Below are 20,448 nucleotides of genomic sequence, written 5' to 3'. Positions count from 1 at the left end.
ATCAGGTTTTCCTTATAGTGTGTGGGCCAAGACCACAGTACAACAGAACACACACAGATTCAGACCCACATTACAGAAATGAAGTTTTTTTCGACCATATCAGATGAAAATTCCTCTGTGCAGTGAGAAGAAATTTGAATTTCAAGTCCAACTGAATCAACCACAAATAAATATAGACCAGAAAGTAGAAAAAAATAAGTCCAGTAATCAGAGAACTGAACTTGTGGAGTCACTGGAGCATTCACTGTGGACATTTTGGTGTTCCCTGTTCCCTGTCAGGGAACAGGCTGTGTGATGTTAACTCTGCAGCACAGTCTTACATTTGTGTATTCTTTAATAAAATGCCTACACTTGGGGCTTACTAGTAGAAAGGAGGGTTATTTTAAAAAGGAAGAATATTTTAGAAGAACTTAAACTAAGGAATAGTCTGGACACCTAGAGCCAGTGACCATTCATGGCTCTGTTGAACATATTAAGCACATAAAACCTACAAGTGCCCCCCAGCAGTGCAACCTTGAGAAGTGGACACAAAATGGTCACACCAGGGAGGGCTACGTTCAGGTATTAAGCACTTCCTCAGGCAGTCTTGCACTTTGTACACAAATGCTGTTGTCACTTTTAGAGAAGTAATGCTCATCAGCAACACACATCAGTCTTTTCACAGGGAGTCCTGGAAGCCCAGCCCCTTTATGGGCTTTTCTCTGACTAAGCTCCCGCTTAGGCTGCAAATGGTCTTTTTATTTATTTATTTATTTATTTATTTATTTATTTCAGTTGACAAATAGAGACCAGTTCTGCCATCTCCAGTTTTAAGGCCTTTTTTTTTTTTTCTTTAAAATCCAAACCAGAATGAAATGTTCTATTGCATTTAGGAGTATTTTAAATGTAATTTAGGAGCATGAGGGGGAGAGAAAAAGTTCCATGTTTACATTTTATTTGGAATTAAGCCAATGATCAAAATAGTGAAGAATTTAGATCATGCCCACACTACAGCAATTGCTGAGTAAACACTCTGTCTTAAAGTATGTGCCTTTCCCAACTTATAGTGCTCAAGATCCAAGAACAACCTGTCAAATCTCTCCAAGCAAGATCAACTGAAAGCTTACCCTTATATCTCATAGCTCCATACAACTTCTGCAGGAGTACCCGCTTCCTACATTCGGTCATTTTTAGGAGAAACATCACTTGGTGCTTATCGGTTGCTTAATTTTGGCATACTGCTACTTTACTGAATAGATGGTACGCTCTTGAAAAGGGAGATGAAAAGGCCCTGATTTCTCCACTGAATGGAACGGCCTCATTGCAGGGCTGGGGAGCTGGCAACACCCCTACAAATGCTCTGCATCTGCTCCCTCCCTCCCTTTTGTTTCACCTGCCTCAGTGAATATTGACCTATTCTTTTACAAAATGGCAACAGGATTGGATACTGCTCCCACCACGAACTAGCTTAGTAAAATAATTCTCATGGGCAATTGGATGTATGGGACCAAATCCTGTTGGGCTACTGAAGGGCTGGATGCAGAGAGTTTATAGTTCTCTTTTTTTCTAATGAAATTTATAATGTATTTACTGGAATATAACCCTCCCTCATTATGCCATTTATGGGAAACACAACACTCAGTGTTTATCAAGCAGTTAATTTATAACAGACAAAACCAGGTTATCACTCTTTGGAAGAGCAAATATTTGTTGAAAAACTCCTATATGGGACAGCCACCTTCATCTGTTTTTTAAACGTAGTTGATTAAGTAACAGAGGAGCTACCTAATAGGTAAGTCAATCTTTATATGAAGCATTTGTATTGTACGGAGGAGGATTACATTATTACATATATTAATGTCATTCATATATATTTGTCAGCTATTCTCTAAGATGCGATGTTTTAAATGGTTGTAGATCTTAATCAATATTCTAATATATTCAAATTTTCTCTTGCTATAATGCCTTCAGAAGAAAAATAATCTTGAACAATAAACTTATTTTATATTTGAGACTACTAGAAAACATTTCTTAAAATTAAAAAAAAAAAAAACTTTGTCACATATGTTTATTAAGGAACTGCCTATTCTTTTTGTAAAGATTCTCAAAATTAGTAATAAGCTTCACTCTAGAAATCAAAAACTGCAAGCCTATAATGTGCAAAAATATCACCTTATTGTTGCCAAAAATGTTTTTCCCAGTCCTAGAGGACATGATGTGTTTCTAACTCTGTTGTCAAAGGTGAATGACAAAGCTGATGTAATGTGTGTTTTAAAGTGCTGCAATATCAGTCTTTTAGTTACTGTTTAGAGAAATTGTGAGGTTCTTACTCCTGTGATGTTCGTAACACCTGAACCAGTAGCATTTGTTGTACACCTGAAGAAGCAGGACTCTTTTCTTGATTGCTGAGTTGGTCTGGGATGTGTCAGTAAACAAGGACTTCTGAGTTTGCCCCATCCTTTCAGTCTGAAATCTGTTTGTGCTAGGGCAGCAGAGCCACCTGGAAGGCAGCTCATGGCATTCCCCTCACGTCTCCTGGGGGGGATTTGGTGGCCCTCCCAAGGCAAGCACCAACCAGCCTGTTCCAAATGAGACACAGCAGTGACACCTGCCAAGTGCAGCACTGTTACAAAGCAACTGTGCCATCCACAGAGAAGATGGAAAGAGACGGTTCTCTGCAACAACTAGTGAGCAGTTAGGCCCGGTGCTCTTTTAGGGGAACTGCTGCTGTTGCAGAAAGCCCTTTCTCTATGATGGGGTATCAGAAGTGATGCTTTCCAGTCCCTGCCTCTTTGATAAGCATGACCCTACAGGGTCTAGTTACCTCCTTGAAGAAGGGATGATTTCTTGGGGAAAACCAGCCCCAAACATGATCAGATGCAGAAGAGGTCCTGCTCTGCTGGCAGTGTAGGCATAGCTCTGGGGCAGGAACATACTCTGTGCCTATCTTCCCTCCCAGAGGAGGTCAATACATAAGGGCCAGAGTTGCTCTAAGAGCTCTTAACAGATGTATTTATGGTACATCAGGGAGAGTAAGTGCCCCAACCCCACAGAAGCAGCTGGTGCTCCACTTGGTAAGGCAGGAGCTGAATTCAAGGCAGTCCCTTCCCTATTCTGGTCCTGCAGAATCCAGACCTCCTGGGTGCCAGGAAGGGCTGCACATCATCTTAGCTGAGAGACAGCACATAGAGCTGAGAGCTGGGTTTTCATGTGAGATTTGGGGATTACATCAAATGCAGACTAAACAAACATGAAGATTTGCACAATCTGCCTCTTCAGTCGGTAAAGGCAGTAGGAATATCACTGCAGATAAAGCAAGAGTTAACAGGAAAGAAAAAGAAAGAAAGAAAGAAAGAAAGAAAGAAAGAAAGAAAGAAAGAAAGAAAGAAAGAAAGAAAGAAAGAAAGAAAGAAAGAAAGAAAGAAAGAAAGAAAGAAAGAAAGAAAGAAAGAAAGAAAGAAAGAAAATCACAAATGCAGTAAGCTGCATATTTTACTATGTTCTCTCTGGCTGTCATGCACTCAAGAGGAGGCACAACATTCAGGGATCTCGCTGCCTCCCGATTAAGTCATTACAGCCCATCTGTGTTTCACCAAGTACAGAACGTGACCTATTATCTCAAAAGAAAATAGCACACCACCTGACTGCCAAAAGCACCCTGTGACTTGGCACCCAAATGTCTCAGTACTCACATCAACATACCTTTTCAAGACTAACTCCCACAGCCTGAATCAGGCAACTGTGAAATTCAGTTGAACTCTAAATAAATGGCAATCAAATAAAACCAGCTTTCCCATATGCCAAATCACAAATTGTACAATGACTGTAATTTGCTGTTATAGATCCTTAACTAAAAAGGAGTAGTTAATAGTTGCCATGTGTTTTCTAGGTTGTTGAATCACTTACTACTTTAATGATGGGCCATACAATCCATCTTTTCATCTCTTTTATCTATTAACATGCCACTGCAACACAAAAGGATTCTGTGCAGGCTTCACAGTGGTCTTGAACATCTTGTTTAATTTGCAATGGGAAAATGAAGCTCCAAAGATTTTAGCCATTCAAAATTTTTCCATAAGGTGCAATTCAACACTGCTTTATGGGAGAAGAGTTTGTATATTGCTTTAATGGAAAGATGAATGATGAGCATATTTGCATTCTATGCTTGAAAATTGCATTTGCATGTGCCATTTTACGCAAGCAATGTGTAAATGGTGCTAAAGTTTGACGACAAAGTTTGCCTTGAGTCTTTCTGGAAAATATGTCCAGTTCTCTCCAAACATATTGTTTGACAGATGAGAGACCCTTTATTAATTTTGCTCAGAAATCGCAACTTGTGTAAAACACTTTATTTGTAATCACAGAGCAACTGTTTCATCATCATGCTATTTGGCGTTGAAACATGGTATTTTCAGGCAGAAGATGGCATTGTCAAACCTGCTGGACGTTGAAATGTAAAAGAACAGGGAATCTTATGGCAAATGATCGGGAATGATCTGAATGGACATCAGATCAACCTGTATCAGAAGAAAGAAAAGTGAAATTAAATTATGAAGGGCAAGTATTCCTCATAATGACATCGTATTTTCAGTCTTGAGCCTCATAATCTTTTGGGGGCTTGGTAAGTATAGGCAGTAACATGAAATTTCATGTTGACTTAGTAGAATAAACTAGAAAAAAACTGCACAGCAGGCTGCAAACAGGAGTACATTAGCAGCTTCATCACTTTGCTCTACACGATACTGAGGTTAGAACTGCAACCTGTTCTCTTGTTGAGTTAGAGGCTGGCCCTCTTGATAGAGCCACATACCAGGATGTTATCACTAGGGATTCAAACACAGTAGCCACAATGTTTCCTTGAGTGCTGCTCTGTATGCGGCATAGAAAACCTTGTTTGTCTTGACCATATTTATCTGGGCTTTCACAGAACTTTGACCTCCTTTCTGACGTTGCTTTTGGCAGTGGAGTGCTGATCAGGTTCACTGACAAAAATTTCCTATATCTAAATCTTCCCTGTTTCTCCAGGGTCACATTAGTACTCTCCTTCACATTTACAGAAATACTTCACCTATTGATTGGTACACTGAGCTCCAGATGTTTTAGGGATACTAAAAGTGAAATAAATAAAAACTCTTTTATTCTTGTCATGAGAGTAGCTGAAGCCCAGCTCTCCAACAAGCGTTGACCAGGCAAGAGATATAATTACAGATACCATTAAAACCTACGTCTCATTTTTTCAACAAATTAACTTTTTTTATTATTATTATTTTTTATTTTTTATTTGAGCACAACCATCTTTCATATCCCTAAAAGAATGTTTTTACTTGGCTAAGAGCTGCTGGTGCCATCTTATCATTAGGCTCTTTGTTTTCCTTCACATATGTGAAAGATATCTCATCTTGACTAAGTGTCATTGCTGTCTAGTTCCCTATTAAACCACAGCTACATATTTCAAGACTGTTGTTTGTTTGTTTTTTAAACATGGTTAGAAGAATGAATGGGTAAAAGTCCCATAGGCACAGATTCTATCTTGTCTTGGATCAACTTTGTGCAATCTGTATGTCAGTGGAGTTAATCCTGATTTATTATGATGAGCTTGGCTTAACACCCTTTCTTGTAAAGACAGACTGGTTTTGTCTCATTTTCACTTTCTACATAACTAAGTAAACGTATCTTTCTAAAAGTTTCTCTTGGGAAAACTGGGCATAGGTAACATGGCAAAACTCAGTTTTTCAAGTTTGCAAAAGTAATTTGAAGTGCAGAACACCAGCATTCTCTGAGTCATTTCTGAAATATTTAGTAAGTATTTACGTACTTAAATATTTTTCTGTTTGACTCTTGGAATTCACCATTTCTAGAACAAAACCTAGTGGCTTTTGGGTATAACATACGTGTATTTGAGTGTCTGTTTGAAAAAGAATTTTAAATAGAATGTTCTCATGCCAGCTTGTTTTCTGGCATTTATCAAAGCAGACAGTTTTTGTGCTTCTCTAATGCTTATTTTTTCCTAAGGTATTGTATCTTGTTGATACAACATGCCTCTGACATAAAACAAGCAAGGTGACAGTGTCAACATCCCTACAGAAGGGATCGTGACTGTCAGGCCACCACTGACAGATGGATCCCATAAGAATGGTAACCATGATTAAGCCCCATAACATGGAGACTGCAACCCACCTGTCAGTGCCCTGAAAGTTACAGGTGTCTCATCTCCTCAGCCGATCGCCATCCGGGATTAGTCTGTGTCAGAGCTGTCCAGAGAAAGTATCACTTCCAACATGTGCTGCCTGGAGAGCTTGTGCTTATGGTTGGCATCGGTTTCACAGGAGCAAAAGCTGTCATGCTGTTCCAACAGGTTGATTGTTCCTCTTTGAGCTGGATGTCTCACTTGAAATCTGGGTTGGATTTTGTAAAAGAATTACAAATTAGCAAAGGAAAATCAGTGAAATACTTCTGAAATGAACTGTCAATAGCGGGTCATAGCATTTCTTCTGGATTCTATTACTAAATTTGGAAACTTTTCTCTTTCACTGATTGAAATTTGACCCTTCAGATAGGAACCAGGCCTTAAATTTAGAGTGTGTACATTGAAGATGCAGAAAGATCCTTGCTACATACATGACTTTTCGTGTTGTGAATCAAATAACAAATGAAAAAGTCATTGTTTTGCTTTATTTTTTTCCCTTTTTCTTTACTAGGAAAATAATAATAATAATAAAAAGCTCATTACTGGATGCCAACATGAAAACAGGAATTTATTTACTCCTTTTATGTGAAATATGTCTTGAAATCAGCAAGGCTGACATCAAACCTAAAACTCCGAAGAAGGACAAAAAGCATAATTTCTTAGGAAGAAATAAAAATGACAATATTTCTGAAGAATGGCATCAGCATAGAAATTTCTCTAAACCTTTGGAAGAACAAGATCTTGAAGAGTTCACTCTTTACAACTTCACTGAAAAGACAGCAAATTTTGGATTCAATCTCTACAGAAAAATTGCAATGACACATGATAACAATGTCATAATTTCTCCCCTTTCTGTATCAAATCTCATGGCTACATATATGCTGGCAGCCAAAGGGGAAACACACAGACAAATAGTAAAAGGTCTGAACCTTCATGCTTTTAAGGACAGAGATCACCACTATTTACCATCTTTGTTCAAACAACTGAAAGATAACATCACAATGAATGAAGAGCTTCTCTTTGAGCAAGGTATTCTTTCCTTTATCCAAAAGAACTTCATAGTCAGGGAAGATTTCCTCAATTTATCGAAGCAGTACTTTGATATGGAATTCCTGCATGTGGACTTTCAGAACAATACACAGGCAAAATCTGTTATAAATCAAAATATTAACCAAAGGACCAAAGGAAAAATCCCAGAGATTTTTGAAGAGCTCGACCGCCATAATAAGCTGTTACTTGTGGACTACATTTTGTTTAAAGGTAACTATTGTTTTTCTTTTACAAAACAGTTATTTTTTAGAAGAAACAGGACTTTGACTTCATCTACATCAGGGGAAGTTCAAATGAATTCTCATGTCCTGTTCTCTCTACATAGATTTACTTCCTAATAGGCTTATTCACTACAAAAATATTTTTCATGATAGGGAACCACACTTTTTTATTCTTTCTTCCATGCAACAAGTAGTCAAAGAGAACAAACAGCCCTATAAGCCCTATTTCAATCTTTCTTTGAACAATCCCTCTTTGTGACTAAAGAATTTTAGTTTTTCTCTCAGCTCTTGAAATGAAAACCCTTAATCACAATAGTTTTTTGAATACATGATACTGGGTGTATCATTGGCTGATTGTGTGAAGTACACAAAATCATGACAATAAAAATGTTCATCTATTTCATTCAAGAACCTTTTTCCCTGAGAGGAACCAAAGTGTTAAGGCAAAGGAGAACCTGACAGTGACAGGGAGCACAGCCCACACTTGACTCTGACACAGCCATATGGAAGCCGGAGACACCCAGTTAGGTAAAAGCCAAGCTGAAGAGCTAGGATGGCAAAGGGGAAGAGAGGAATGCTCTGCAGGGACCCCATACTCACAGTCACTGTAGTCCAAGGCACTCAGCAGATGCCATCCACAGAAACCCCACGAAAATAAATGCACCCATGAGAACAAAGAAAATTATGCTGCAGCCATACAGCCTCTCTACATACTAAGTTTATTCTTTTAGGTTTACAAAAATGCAGCTTGTCTAATGCCAAGGTTACTTTCCCTTGCAGAAAACCAGAGAAAAGAGATAAATGGCTGTGGCTAAGATTGAAAGCAAGTGTAGAAATCAGAATCAATAGCCTAGGAGAGGTCACATTCCAGTGCACCTTACCAGACAATGCACTGCTGAATCCCCATCCAAGAGAATGTATAATTACTTTAAAAACAGGATGTTGAACAGCTGGTAGAAATTTTCAGAGAAGGTGGGATGTTAATAAAAGACAGATGCTCATGTGGCATGCAATAAACAAAAGGGATATCAGTTCTGAATTTGACTGACAACTAATCCACCTTAGAAAAATATTTCCCTTCTTTCTCTGAGAATGAAGCAGTTTATTTTGTGCATTAGTTCCTTCTGCTGCTGTAAAAAAGGCATTTAAAGCACATGCACTAAGTATACTGCAGTTGTCATCTACTTTTCCCAGACACAACTGACATCCACTTCAACGAGCTACAAAAATGATTTTATGTGTCTTTAATACACATAAGAACGGGACAGGTGAATGACTGGCTGAGGGGGTGGTGTCTGGACCAGGGATTTGGGTATTTTCATTTTGGACAGTCCTTTGAGAAGCCGGGTATGTGGGCTGCTGACAGACACCAACTCAGCAAGTGGGGCGCAAGTGTGTTGGGGAACAAGCTCTCTGGGCTTTAAATTAGGTTTGATGGGGGAAGGGAGGGGAGCTAGAAGTGACAGAGAAGGGCTGCGGGAAGTGATCACTACTGTCACAGTAAAAACAGGGAAAAATCTCTGAGCTCTCCCATAGGATTGTCTGAGAGCTCCTCAGAGAAGGTAATGTTCCTGATACCCCATCCAGAATCTTCTTGCATCCCCCCAGGGGTAACTGCACCTGCTGCTTCCCTAAAGTGCCAGTACACCAATGTGCAGAGCATGGGAAATAAACAGGATGAGCTCGAGATCTGTGTTCAGTCGCAGGGCCATGATCTTGTTGTGATCACTGAGACGTGGTGGGACAGCTCGCATGACTGGAATGCTGTCATGGAGGGCTGTGTCCTTTTAGGAAAGACAGGCTGGGGAAGCGAGGGGATTGTGTTGTCCTTTATGTGAGGGAGCAATCAGAGTGTACCCAGCTCTACCTGGGGGAGGGTGAAGGACAAGTGGAGAGCTTGTGGGTGAGAATTAAGGGGTGGGCTGGTATGGGGGACACTGTTGTGGGGGTGTACTACAGGTCACCAGATCAGGAGGAGGAGGTCAATGAGGCCTTCTACAAGCAGCTGCTAGTAGCTTCACGATCACAGGTGCTGGTCGTCATGGGGGACTTCAATTACCCAGACATCTGCTGGATAAGCAACTCGGCCAGGCACGTGCAGTCCAAATGGTTCCTACAATGCGTTGAGGACAATTTTCTGACGCAGGTGGTGGAGGAGCCAAGGAGGCAGGGGGTGCTCCTGGACCTTGTTCTTACCAACAGGGATGGCCTTTTTAGGGATGTGAAGGTTGGGGGCAGCCTGGGATGCAGCGACCATGAGATGGTGGAGTTCAAGTTGGAACTTGGTGGAAGAAGTAAGGCTAAAAGCAGGATTGCTACCTGGACTTTCAAAGAGCCAACTTCGACCTCTTCTGGGAACTGCTTGGGAGTATCTCATGGGCTAGGTTGCTTGAGGGCAAGGGTGCTTGTGAGAGCTGGGCTACATTTAAACAGCACTTCTCCAAGCTCAGGATCAGTGCATCCTGAAGAGTAGGAAATCAGGGAAGGGGGGCAGGAAACCTGTGTGGATGAACAAGGAGCTCATCGATAAGATCAAAAGGAAGAGGAAGGTCTATGAAATGTGGAAAAAGGGCCTGTCCTCTTGGGAGGAGTATAGAGGTGTTGTCAGGGCCTGCAGGGACACAATGAGGAAGGCTAAAGCCTTCCTGCATGTGGACTTTCAGAGGCTTGCAAAGGAGATAAAGGATAATAAGAAGGGTTTTTTCAAGTATGTAAACAGCAAAAGGAAGACTAGGGATAATGTGGGTCCCTTGCTGAATGAGGGGGGTGTCCTGGTCACAGGAGACACCGAGAAGGTGGAGATACTGAATGCTTTCTTTGCTTCAGTCTTTGCTTCAAGGACTCCCCCCCAGGACTCCTCGCCCCTGGCGAGAGGACAAAGAGTCTGGGAAATGGAGAGCTCCCCCCTGGTTCATGAGGGAGTGGTTCGGGAGCATCTGAGTGGGCTCAACGCACACAAATCCATGGGTCCCGATGGGATGCATCCGTGTGTGCTAAGGGAGCTGGCAGAGGTGATTGCCGAACCACTGTCTATCATCTTTGAAAGGTCCTGGAGAACGGGTGAGGTGCCTGAAGACTGGAGGATAGCCAATGTCACTCCGGTCTTCAAGGGCAAGAAGAAGGATCCGGGAAACTACAGGCCAGTCAGTCTCACCTCTGTCCCTGAAAAGGTGTTTGGAACAGCTTGTTCTGGATGCCATCTCCAAGCAATTGGAAGAGAAGAATGTTATGAGGAGTAGTCAGCATGGATTCACCAAGGGGAAGTCATGCTCGACCAACCTCGTTGCCTTCTATGATGGCATCACCAGCTGGGTAGATGGGGGGAGAGCAGTGGATGTCATCTACCTTGACTTTAGCAAGGCTTTCAATACTGTCTCCCATTACATTCTGCTAGCAAAGCTGAGAAAGTGTGGGATAGAGGAGTGGACAGTAAGGTGGGTTGAGAACTGGCTGACCGGCCGAGCTCAGAGGGTGGTGATCAGCGGCGCAGAGTCCTTCTGGAGACCTGTGACTAGTGGTGTTCCCCAGGGGTCGGTGCTGGGTCCGTCTTGTTCAACATACAGACGTAAAGACTGGGCGATAAGATGCTGGAGAGCAGCCCCGCAGAGAGGGATCTGGGGGTCGTGGTTGACAGCAAGTTGCATATGAGCCAGCAGTGTGCCCTGGCAGCCAGGAGGGCCATCCGTATCCTGGGATGCATCAAGCACGGCATCGCTAGTCGGTCAAGGGAAGGCCTGTTCAGCCTGGAGGAGAGGAGGCTGAGGGGGGACTGCATCGCATTGCGGTCTACAACTTCCTCATGAGGGGGAGTGGAGAGGCAGGAGACCTTTTCTCCATAAACACCAGTGATAAGACCCGTGGGAACGGGATTAAGCTGAGGCAGGGGAAGCTTAGGCTCGACGTCAGGAAGAAGTTCTTCACCGAGAGGGCGGTTGCACACTGGAACAGGCTCCCCAGTGAAGTAGTCACTTCACCGAACCTGTCTGAATTCAAGAAGAGATTGGACTGTGCACTTAGTCACATGGTCTAAACTTTTGGGTAGACTTGTGTGGTGCCAGGAGTTGGACTTGATGATCCTTATGGGTTCCTTCCAACTCAGGATATTCTATGATTCTATGAACATCTTCATCGACGACCTTGATGAGGGAATAGTGTCTGCCCTCAGCAAGTACGCCAACAACGCAAAGCTGGGAGGAGTGGCTGACACGCCAGAAGGCTGTGCTGCCATTCAGCAAGACCTGGACCGGCTGGAGAGATGGGCAGGAAGAAACCAAATGCGGTTTAATAAGAGCAAGTGTAGAGTCCTGCACCTGTGAAGGAACAACCTGAAGTATCAGTACAGGCTGGGGGACGACCTGCTGGAGAGGAGCTCTGCGGAGAAGGACCTGGGGGTCCTGGTGGACGACAGGTTGACCATGAGCCAGCAGTGTGCCCTTGTGGCCAAGAGGGCCAATGGGATCCTGGCGTGCATTAAAAGGAGCATGGCCAGCAGGTCAAGGGAGGTGATCCTCTCCCTCTACTCTGCCCTGGTCAGACCTCACCTGGAGTACCATGTCCAGCTCTGGGCTCACCAGTACAAAAAAGACAGGGATCACCTGGAAAGAGTGCAGCGAAGGGCCACAAAGATGATACGGGGCCTGGAGCATCTTCTCTACGAGGACAGGCTGAGAGATCTGGGTCTGTTCAGCCTGGAGAAGAGGAGACTGCGGGGGGATCTCACCAATGTCTATAAATACCTGAGGTGTGGGAGACAGAAGGATGTAGCCAACCTCTTCTCAGTGGTTTGTGGGGATAGGACAAGGGGCAATGGCCGCAAGATAGAACACAGGAAGTTCTGTACCAACATGCAAAAGAATTTCTTCACGGTGAGGGTGACGGAGCACTGGAACAGGCTGCCTAGGGAGGTTGTGGAGTCTCCTTCTCTGGAGATATTCAAGGCCCGTCTCGACGCCTACCTGGGCAGCCTGCTGAGGAACCTGTTTTGGCAGGGGGTTGGACCCGATGATCTTTCAAGGTCCCTTCCAACCCCTACAATTCTGTGATTCTGTGATTCTGTGATAACTATTTTGTTTCATTCTTTCCTCAGGCAAGTGGCTCTATCCATTTAATTCCAAATTCACAGAAATGGAAACCTTCCACATAAACAAGTACAGAAGTGTACAGGTACCCATGATGTTCAAGTCAGATAAAGTTAATTCAACCTTTGATGAGAATTTAAGATGCAACGTGATAAAACTCCCCTACAAAGGCAAAGCCTACATGCTGGTTGTCATTCCAGAAAAGGAGGGAGATTACATTTCACTTGAAGACCATTTGACAACAGACCTTGTGGAATCCTGGCTTGCAAACATGAAGAGCAGGTACTGCTGTGACATCTATTGTCCCTAATGTATTTTACGTCTATTGCAGCAAAGCAACAAAGCAAAACAAAGTAGCTGGTCTTCCTGACCCCTCTAACATGCTGGTGTCTCTGTATCTACTGAGTAGACACCCTTTAATAGCCTACCCACATCCCAGAGTGCAGCGGCATCTATGGGCAAGCAACATGAGAAAGCATCTGTTCCAAGGTGATGAGTCTATGGGTCATCTCGGTTAGAGATGCCTCTCTCTGAGGGCATAGTCAACCTAGTCTGCCCAAATTCCTCATTAGGACTTCTCTCTCTTTGAATTTAGCCAGATGTAATAAATCCATACATTTGTGTTTATGAAATGTATGTATAAACATGTATATATATGAAAAAGATATATATGTATAGTTAGGAAACCTCTCCTACCAGCGGAAGCCCAGAGTAATGGATACATTTGAATATGAAAATGTAAAAACAAATTATTCCTGTGCAATGTGATTCCTGGAGTCACAGTCACTTCTACTGGTCTATAAGTGAGTGTGTCGCCCTGGTAGCAGGGTTCTGGAAGTATTCATGGAGTCTTTTATTCTGAGTAGGAAATTACTTCTAGTATCTTTGGCATGCAACAAAGCAAATGATGTCCTGGCAGCCTAAATTCAAGCAGACTCTGTAGCCTTTGCCTCTTGTTTTAATGTCTGTGTGAATCTTAATTCCCAAGTAGTGAACATTTCAGCATTCAAGTGACCTACCACATATCTCAAGTTTGCATTGATCTATTTATTTATTTATTTTAAAGGAAAATGGATATTTCATTTCCAAAGTTCAAACTAGAACAAAAATACAAAATGAAGAAATTGCTTTATGCTCTTGGAATTAAAAATATCTTTTCACGTACAGCAGATCTTAGTCATCTCACAGACCAAGAATATGTAACAGTTTCACAGGTAAGCCTTCTAAATTTATTTGCTAAGGGTCATACAGACTTCTAGGCATACTAGTAGGACAGGACCTCATCTGCCAAGTATATGGAATCTGCTCGCTTTAAACAGCATGGATCCCACTCCGAGTCTGAGGTCTGTAGAAGTAAGGGGCAGTCACATTTCACGTTTCACCTTCTTAAGCTTGCCTGTCACCGGAGAAGAGCCCTGTCTCAGTAAGAATATAGCTTGGGGAGGGTGGGGGGTACAATTAAACACAAACTGTAAACAAGACATTGTAAATGACAGTTAAATAGCAAATGCCAGAGTAAGAAAGGAAACCCAAAGAGGGAAACCCTCATACACAGTCCAAGGATAAGTATTCTTCTTAACAAGGACATCAGAAATCCTCCCGCCCCCCCCGCCCCCCCCCCCCAAAAAAAAAAAAAAAAAAAAATCTCAGAAAGGTAAGAGCAAGAAAGAGAAGTCAAAGCAATCCCGCCTTCAATTCTGCCCACTTTGGCAGGGAAGAAACAGAATCTCACAGTAAAGCATCATCACAACACAGTTGTATTCCAAACCACATGAAATAGACCACTGCAGATGCTGTAAAAAGGAGCATCCCACCCTTGTGAGTTCAGATGGCCAACTTTATTACTTAAGGTTATTTAGCAGAGAGCTTGGCACTTGGGAAGTCTTTCAACTGTCCTGACATAAGTCATTCCTAGAACTAGGAGTGTGGGGGTTAGGAATGCACCAGCTGACCTGGCAGCTCACCAATACAGACCCAAATGCAGGAGGAGTACTCAAAAGTGCTGGAGGCTGAAAGAACAAAAAAAGGAAAGAGAAACAGAGCCTGTCACGCTGTGGTTTCAGTGGGAAAGGAAGACCCTCAACCAGTGAAGGACTATAACCAATTGTTGCCCACGTTTACTCTGTGCTACCAAGTGTAAGAAATAGAAATATACAGGGTAAAAGTAAGGCTGGTACATCTGCCTAAGTTCTCATAAAATCAACTGCAAATGACAGCCAGCCATTAAGTGCTTGCAACTGGTGAAATCACACCTCCCACTTTTGAGAAAATCTGTCCTGTACAGTTTGGTGTCAAAGAGAAATGCAGAAATGCACCGGTTGCTGTACGCCACCAGCTGCAAGAACAAAATCTCTAAGTGAGGCTGACACTCAGGAACATAGAAAAGCATACTCATACCTGAACTAGCACATCTGCACCTTAGCTATTGTGGTCATGATGGCTGTGCCAACTCCTACACTTCTGAGGGAGACAACATATGGTCTACCAGTAACAGACAGTGCTAGATTGCACAGACCTACTCATTGCAGTCCTTAATATAGGCCTACTTCAACTGAGTTTCTGGCACGTTGATTTTCATTCTTCTTGTTCACATATAGTTCTGTCACCGATTTTATCTCTACGTTGCATTTCAGGTTGTCCAAAAGGCTGTAATTGAAGTGGATGAAAAAGGAACGGAGGCCACAGCAGCTACGGGGTCAGAAATAATTGCATTCTCAGCACCTCCTGTCATTAAAGTAGACCGACCATTTCTGTTCATGATTTTTGAAGAAACTTTTAAAACTTTACTTTTCATTGGCAGGGTGGTTGATCCAACTGAAATGTGAATAAAGGTAACAGTTTTTATTGTGGTATGTAAGAGGCTTTATTTTTTATTTTCTTTAAACTATTAGTGTACATTAGAATAAAAAGAAGCACAGTTTGAAAACGTGAAAGCCTCTTTTGTCTCTCCAGCTAGCAGTAGGTCATCATATCAGTATTTCTTTAATCCCAAAGTGATGTGTTTACTTCAATAGGGAACAATATGACAAAAATTGTTTTATTGTAAAACCTAACATGCAAATTCAAAAAAATAAATCACAGAACTGAACTTTCAAAATTCAACATTTTAATGATAGTTCTGAATGAAAACCAGAGATTCACACACCAGAGTACTCAGGAAGCTCACTCTCAAACACTACAGTGTTGATAGTCCTCAACACTATTTTCTGTTGCAAAGAGACTTAAGAGCCTACTGACATCTGCGTTAACAGACTTCTGCCACTTACAATAACAGAAGCAGGGTCAAGCCCTGAAAGAGAATTTACAGCTTCTGCCTAGAGATCCTCAGGTCTGTAGAAATTGTCTGTCACCAAGTTTGCATCATCCAGGAGGGTGACCTCTTTAGAGGTGTTTATTTGGAGTATCAAATCACCTCATTTTCGCAGGGTAAATGATGCGCCTGCTGTTAAAACCTTCTTTCTACTAAAGATGAAATAATTCTGAAAAGTAACTCATGTATTCTGTACCTGGAAAACCTAAATCTGTACTACCTCAAAACACCAACCTGGACCTCTCCTAAAAACAGAATTTTTGTCTGTATTATCATCTAGGTTTCAGAGAGAATGAGGTCACAGGACTCTGTGCCTAAACTAAGACAGACTTTGATAGGGGAAAAAAAAATACCTTCCCCAAATTGGAATAAATTTCACAGGGTTGATCCTAAAATGCAAAAGGAGTTTCCAAAATGTCCCTGAAGACTATTCCCAAGACTATTTCCATTCAAACAGAGTAGTGATTCCAACAGAACATTAAAGACAGAATAGGAAGATCTTTATAACATTTAGAAAATTTTAATTAACAGAGTCCATATAGAGGTTTGAAACAATGCAAGAAGCTACTTCTTGCTATATGTAACCAAAAGACCTAACCATTCCTCTGCTTTCTTATATCTTTCAGAAAACATCTGCCCGAAAGGGGGCAGAAGAGTTTTCAGAATCATTTGGCAGAGAAACTTCAAAGGTATCTATTGGCATCCAGATGTATCCACATGAGAGATATTTTCACAGGACCCAGGGAAGGAATGAAAGATAGACTTCAGTGTAAAGCTGGTAAACAGCTCTAAAAATAAAAACCTCAGTTACTATCAGTTGTCTATTTACAGCAACCCAGACACTGGTATAAGCCCCTCACAAAAGGGTTTATCAGGCAGACTGGTACCTGACTAGACTAATAAAGTACATCTAACTTGACTTCACATTGCAGTATGAATGCACCCAGAAAGAAGAGGAATCACTCCTTCCTGCCTCAGAATGATTAATAGGAGGGATGCTACTAGAGAGAACCACACAATTATCATTGTACAGTTGACCTCCAGCTGTTGTTCTGAATTGCAGGTTAAAAAAAAAAAAAAAAAAAGACAAAAAAAAAACAACACTATAGAAGATGCAGAAGTATTGGTGCTGTCCAACAAAAGTAACCCAGAAGTAAGCAGCCCAAAAAATGATTGCTGGGATGGAGGTCTGTAGTGCAAAGGACTGATTAAAATATACACAAAACCATGTGTATTGTGCACCTGGTGTACAAGAAGATGTACAGACAAAAGATGTACAAAGATGTCTAAATATAGCACTTCAAGACTACATAGCAGGAATTTAAAATACATGGAAGGGTTACTGAGTGGAACATGTGTTACCAGCATTACATAAATTAACCAGTTAAAAAGTGATGGACAAATGACAGCCAATAACAAACAAATGACAGACTGTATACAGAACTCATTACATGCTTACAAAGGGGAGAAATAACTTGGGTTCAAGTTTCTGAACTTACTAGCTGTTGTGCATTGTTCTAATAAAGGCATTTGAGGGTCAAACACAGTTATGCGTCCTGTTCTGCAGCTGGGCACTGCTGACTTGATCTGGTCCCTGGCAGAAGTCAGACTGAGAACAGATTGAGCAGTCTCTTCTGGCCCATGGATGAGCAGCTGTACCTGGTGTGTTGAGTCTGTTGTCCCAGGGGAAGTGAGAGTGGAACAAAAGCCAAACCGGGAGGAGCCAGCATGGGAAGTCTGTATATCTGCATCAGAACTGCGTGTCAGAAACATCATGATACTTGAAGTAGCTTTTAAAGAAATCTGTGATTTACAAGATCCTATGCCAGGCTGCAGAACAAACTGAAAACTTGGCAGTTTCCACAGAATCCAAATAATGTTTATGACGGAGACAGAGAATACACCTAAATCCAGCAGCAGTGTAAGAAGCTTAAGTATTCAGACAGTAAAACACTGCTAAAGGCAAAGACACATTTTGTACTCCACACAAGACAGCATAAATCTAGCATTATTGTTATTTAAAATAAATACTTTCTGTAGGTAAATGCTTTTATTTGATTATAAAAGATGCCCTGAGAAAAAAATATTTATTTCAAGAACATGCATGTACAGCATTGTCCTAGGTTTTATTTTGAGTAAATTCATCATTCATATTTTTACATTATAAAAAGTAACCACACGCATATGCATTCACAAATCAGATCATCTTTATCATATACCAACAGATTTTAAAAAACAGTTATTTCTGCTATCAATATAGTTACGCTGTTTCCATTTTGAAATAGAGAAGCTGACAATAGCTTCATACATACAATCTCTCTCAAGTATTGGCATAAATAGAACTTTTTTTTTAAAATAGAATTGCATGTTTTTTCCACAGACATATTTTGATAGAAACATTAGCATTAATACAAACAAATGCAGATGACATCACTGAAGCATGATTGCTTGCAATAAGAGCTAATTAAAAACTAGATTCATCATTATAAATTATTCAAGTGAAAATACAATCTGAAATACTAAAAATTAAAACAAGTATTTATACAACAAAAATTATGAAATAAAACTTTTTTTTAAATATCATCTGGAGACATCTGCTTTTAGACTGCTTTGAAACTTACACAGGATTTTTATTAACTTTACTTAGTACTTGTAAAAACATTACTTCCAAATTTATGCACAATGCTACTGAAGTTTATGTTTTATCTATATAAAACTGATCAATGGTTCTGGGTTTTGGTCTTAAATTTGAAAGTTTGAAAGTTCCTTAAAATATGGGATTACTTTTTCATATTCATAACAATTCCTTCTATTTCTTGCATAAAATATGGATGCTAAGAACTGCTAAAATTGTAAATAGGCCCAATTAAGTAATGGATATATGCATTCTAGATCCAAGAACTTGAACTACAAAGGCGTAACTGAAGAAATCAAAATCCTCTCTTTAGCTGCAGCAGTTAAGAGCACATAGCTGAAGTTATATTTCGTAACATATCACTACAACATTAGAATTCTGCAACCATTACGTTACTTATTGGAACATATTTTACAACTTGGGATTGTATTTAAAAGATAAAAGATTTTAACAATGCAAGATACATTTTGTCACTCCAGGCATTATAAAGTCCCATCTGCTGCTCCAGATTTATCCCACAAGAATGTTGCTTCCAACAGTCTCCGGTTCTCTTCTTTTTCTGTCAGAAGATCTAAGAGTTTGATTTTCTGTTTTTTCTTCATACAAAAGAAGAAACACATACAATATGTTGTTGCTATATTATTAAAGAAGATAATAAACTGCTACTGCGTGTAACATTCTGAAATAACTGTTAGCTGCTGTGCTTCAAAAATTACTAGCTGCTCTACTGCACTCACTGAAAAATCCTTCAAACACATTTTGAGGGAATTCTTCGCAGGAAGTATTTCCCCATCAAAATTACTACAGTAATGCAGAGATCCCTTTAAGTGAGATGGCTAAGGTCGTACATGCAGTCTACTCATGTCTATAATGCAATGTTTCCAGCCTTACCCATGATAAAATCTGGCAGAAATGGAGAAAGCGAAGAGAGAGAAGCTTAGAGAATTCTACAGTGTTATTTCTGGGTCTTCTATTGACCATAATGTGACTTGGACAATTTCTATACTTTTCATAGCCTAAATTTTTTAATCTTTAAAAATGTCAATTTCTGCCCTAGGATGATTCATGATCTAACTAGCATCTCTTCAACAGAAAGTCTGATCGGCACATTTGCTCTGCAAATTGACTTAAGTATGGTCTCCTGTGGGTTGAAATACTCAGCCAGTGTTCTTTGTGATTCTATCCTACTCCGTAAGGTGCTCATCTCTTCTGTGGCTCCACCATTAATGTATACGGGTGCACCTTCAGCATAATTCTTGCATTTGCTTTGCCTGAATATTACCTAAGGTTTGGCAAATGACACCAAATCCAGCAGTCATTTTCCAACTACCTGCTTGTAAGCACTAGATCAGGCTTCACTGAGTTTTTTTTTTCTTGCATCTATATTTTTTTTTTTAAAAAAAAAAGGGAATATTTTAATCAGTGCAAACTTCTCTAAAGTGGGACAAACAAAACATTTGAGCTCTTGAGCATGGTAAGTAAACACCTCAGTTCTGCATCAAAGTAACTTTGGATTTTGTAAAGTTCCTAGAATAGCATGAATACATGAAATATATGGAAACAGGAATTCTTCATCCCTACAAATTGCAAAAGGACTCGTCAAAAGTGAACCTTTGCAGATACGCATTAGAGAAATTTTATGGAAAAAAATACATTTAGTCAATTACATAATATTTTGTCCAAACATACATCACTTTTGAGTAAGAATCACTAATTACATCTGTTGGTATTTAATTATTAAACAATTATTGCTCTAATCTTCCATTCTTTAAAGACGTGTAATTACTTAGAAAAAGAAGCATATTAAAAATTACCTTATACATTCAAAAGAGTGAATAAACTAAAAGGTAGTAAATCTGTGGTCAAAAAGGTCATGAGGGAATGCATTTACCACCAACTGTTTCTGAATTTGTAGCTCTTACTATCTCTTTGTAGGGCTGCTCCATTTTTAAATGAAAACAATTAAGTACTGGGCCAGCTTACAAAAG

At 40.6% G+C, this 20,448-nt stretch overlaps 2 protein-coding genes across 5 annotated transcripts in view; one reads left to right on the top strand and one right to left on the bottom strand.

Annotated features, from left to right (window-relative positions):
- Window positions 1-1,646: 1,646 nt before the first annotated feature.
- On the top strand, window positions 1,647-15,359 carry SERPINA10 (serpin family A member 10). Of its 2 annotated transcripts, none has more exons than XM_035327455.1 (6): window positions 1,647-1,771; window positions 3,308-3,332; window positions 6,696-7,426; window positions 12,524-12,797; window positions 13,582-13,729; window positions 15,149-15,359. In XM_035327455.1, exons 3-6 carry the CDS (start codon window positions 6,721-6,723, stop codon window positions 15,338-15,340), a joined length of 1,320 nt encoding a protein of 439 aa, XP_035183346.1. In that variant the 5' UTR covers window positions 1,647-1,771; window positions 3,308-3,332; window positions 6,696-6,720; the 3' UTR covers window positions 15,341-15,359. The 2 variants fall into 2 exon arrangements, with proteins under 2 accessions (XP_035183346.1, XP_035183347.1); XM_035327456.1 differs by having other exon boundaries at window positions 1,658-1,771; window positions 3,308-3,328.
- Window positions 15,360-17,860: 2,501 nt separating this feature from the next.
- The window catches only part of PPP4R4 (protein phosphatase 4 regulatory subunit 4), a 72,576-nt gene continuing 69,988 nt past the window's right edge, over window positions 17,861-20,448 (bottom strand). For 2 of the 3 annotated variants that reach the window (XM_035327454.1, XM_035327451.1), the window contains one exon: window positions 17,861-19,056. In XM_035327454.1, the coding sequence (XP_035183345.1) occupies window positions 19,032-19,056 (25 nt within the window). In that variant the 3' untranslated portion in view covers window positions 17,861-19,031. The remainder of the gene's footprint in view (window positions 19,057-20,448) is intronic. The other variant, XM_035327453.1, reaches the window with a different exon arrangement.

Source organism: Oxyura jamaicensis, chromosome 5, assembly GCF_011077185.1.
Source record: "Oxyura jamaicensis isolate SHBP4307 breed ruddy duck chromosome 5, BPBGC_Ojam_1.0, whole genome shotgun sequence".
NCBI lineage: Eukaryota > Metazoa > Chordata > Aves > Anseriformes > Anatidae > Oxyura > Oxyura jamaicensis.
This window is presented reverse-complemented; position numbering and strand designations above follow the sequence as displayed.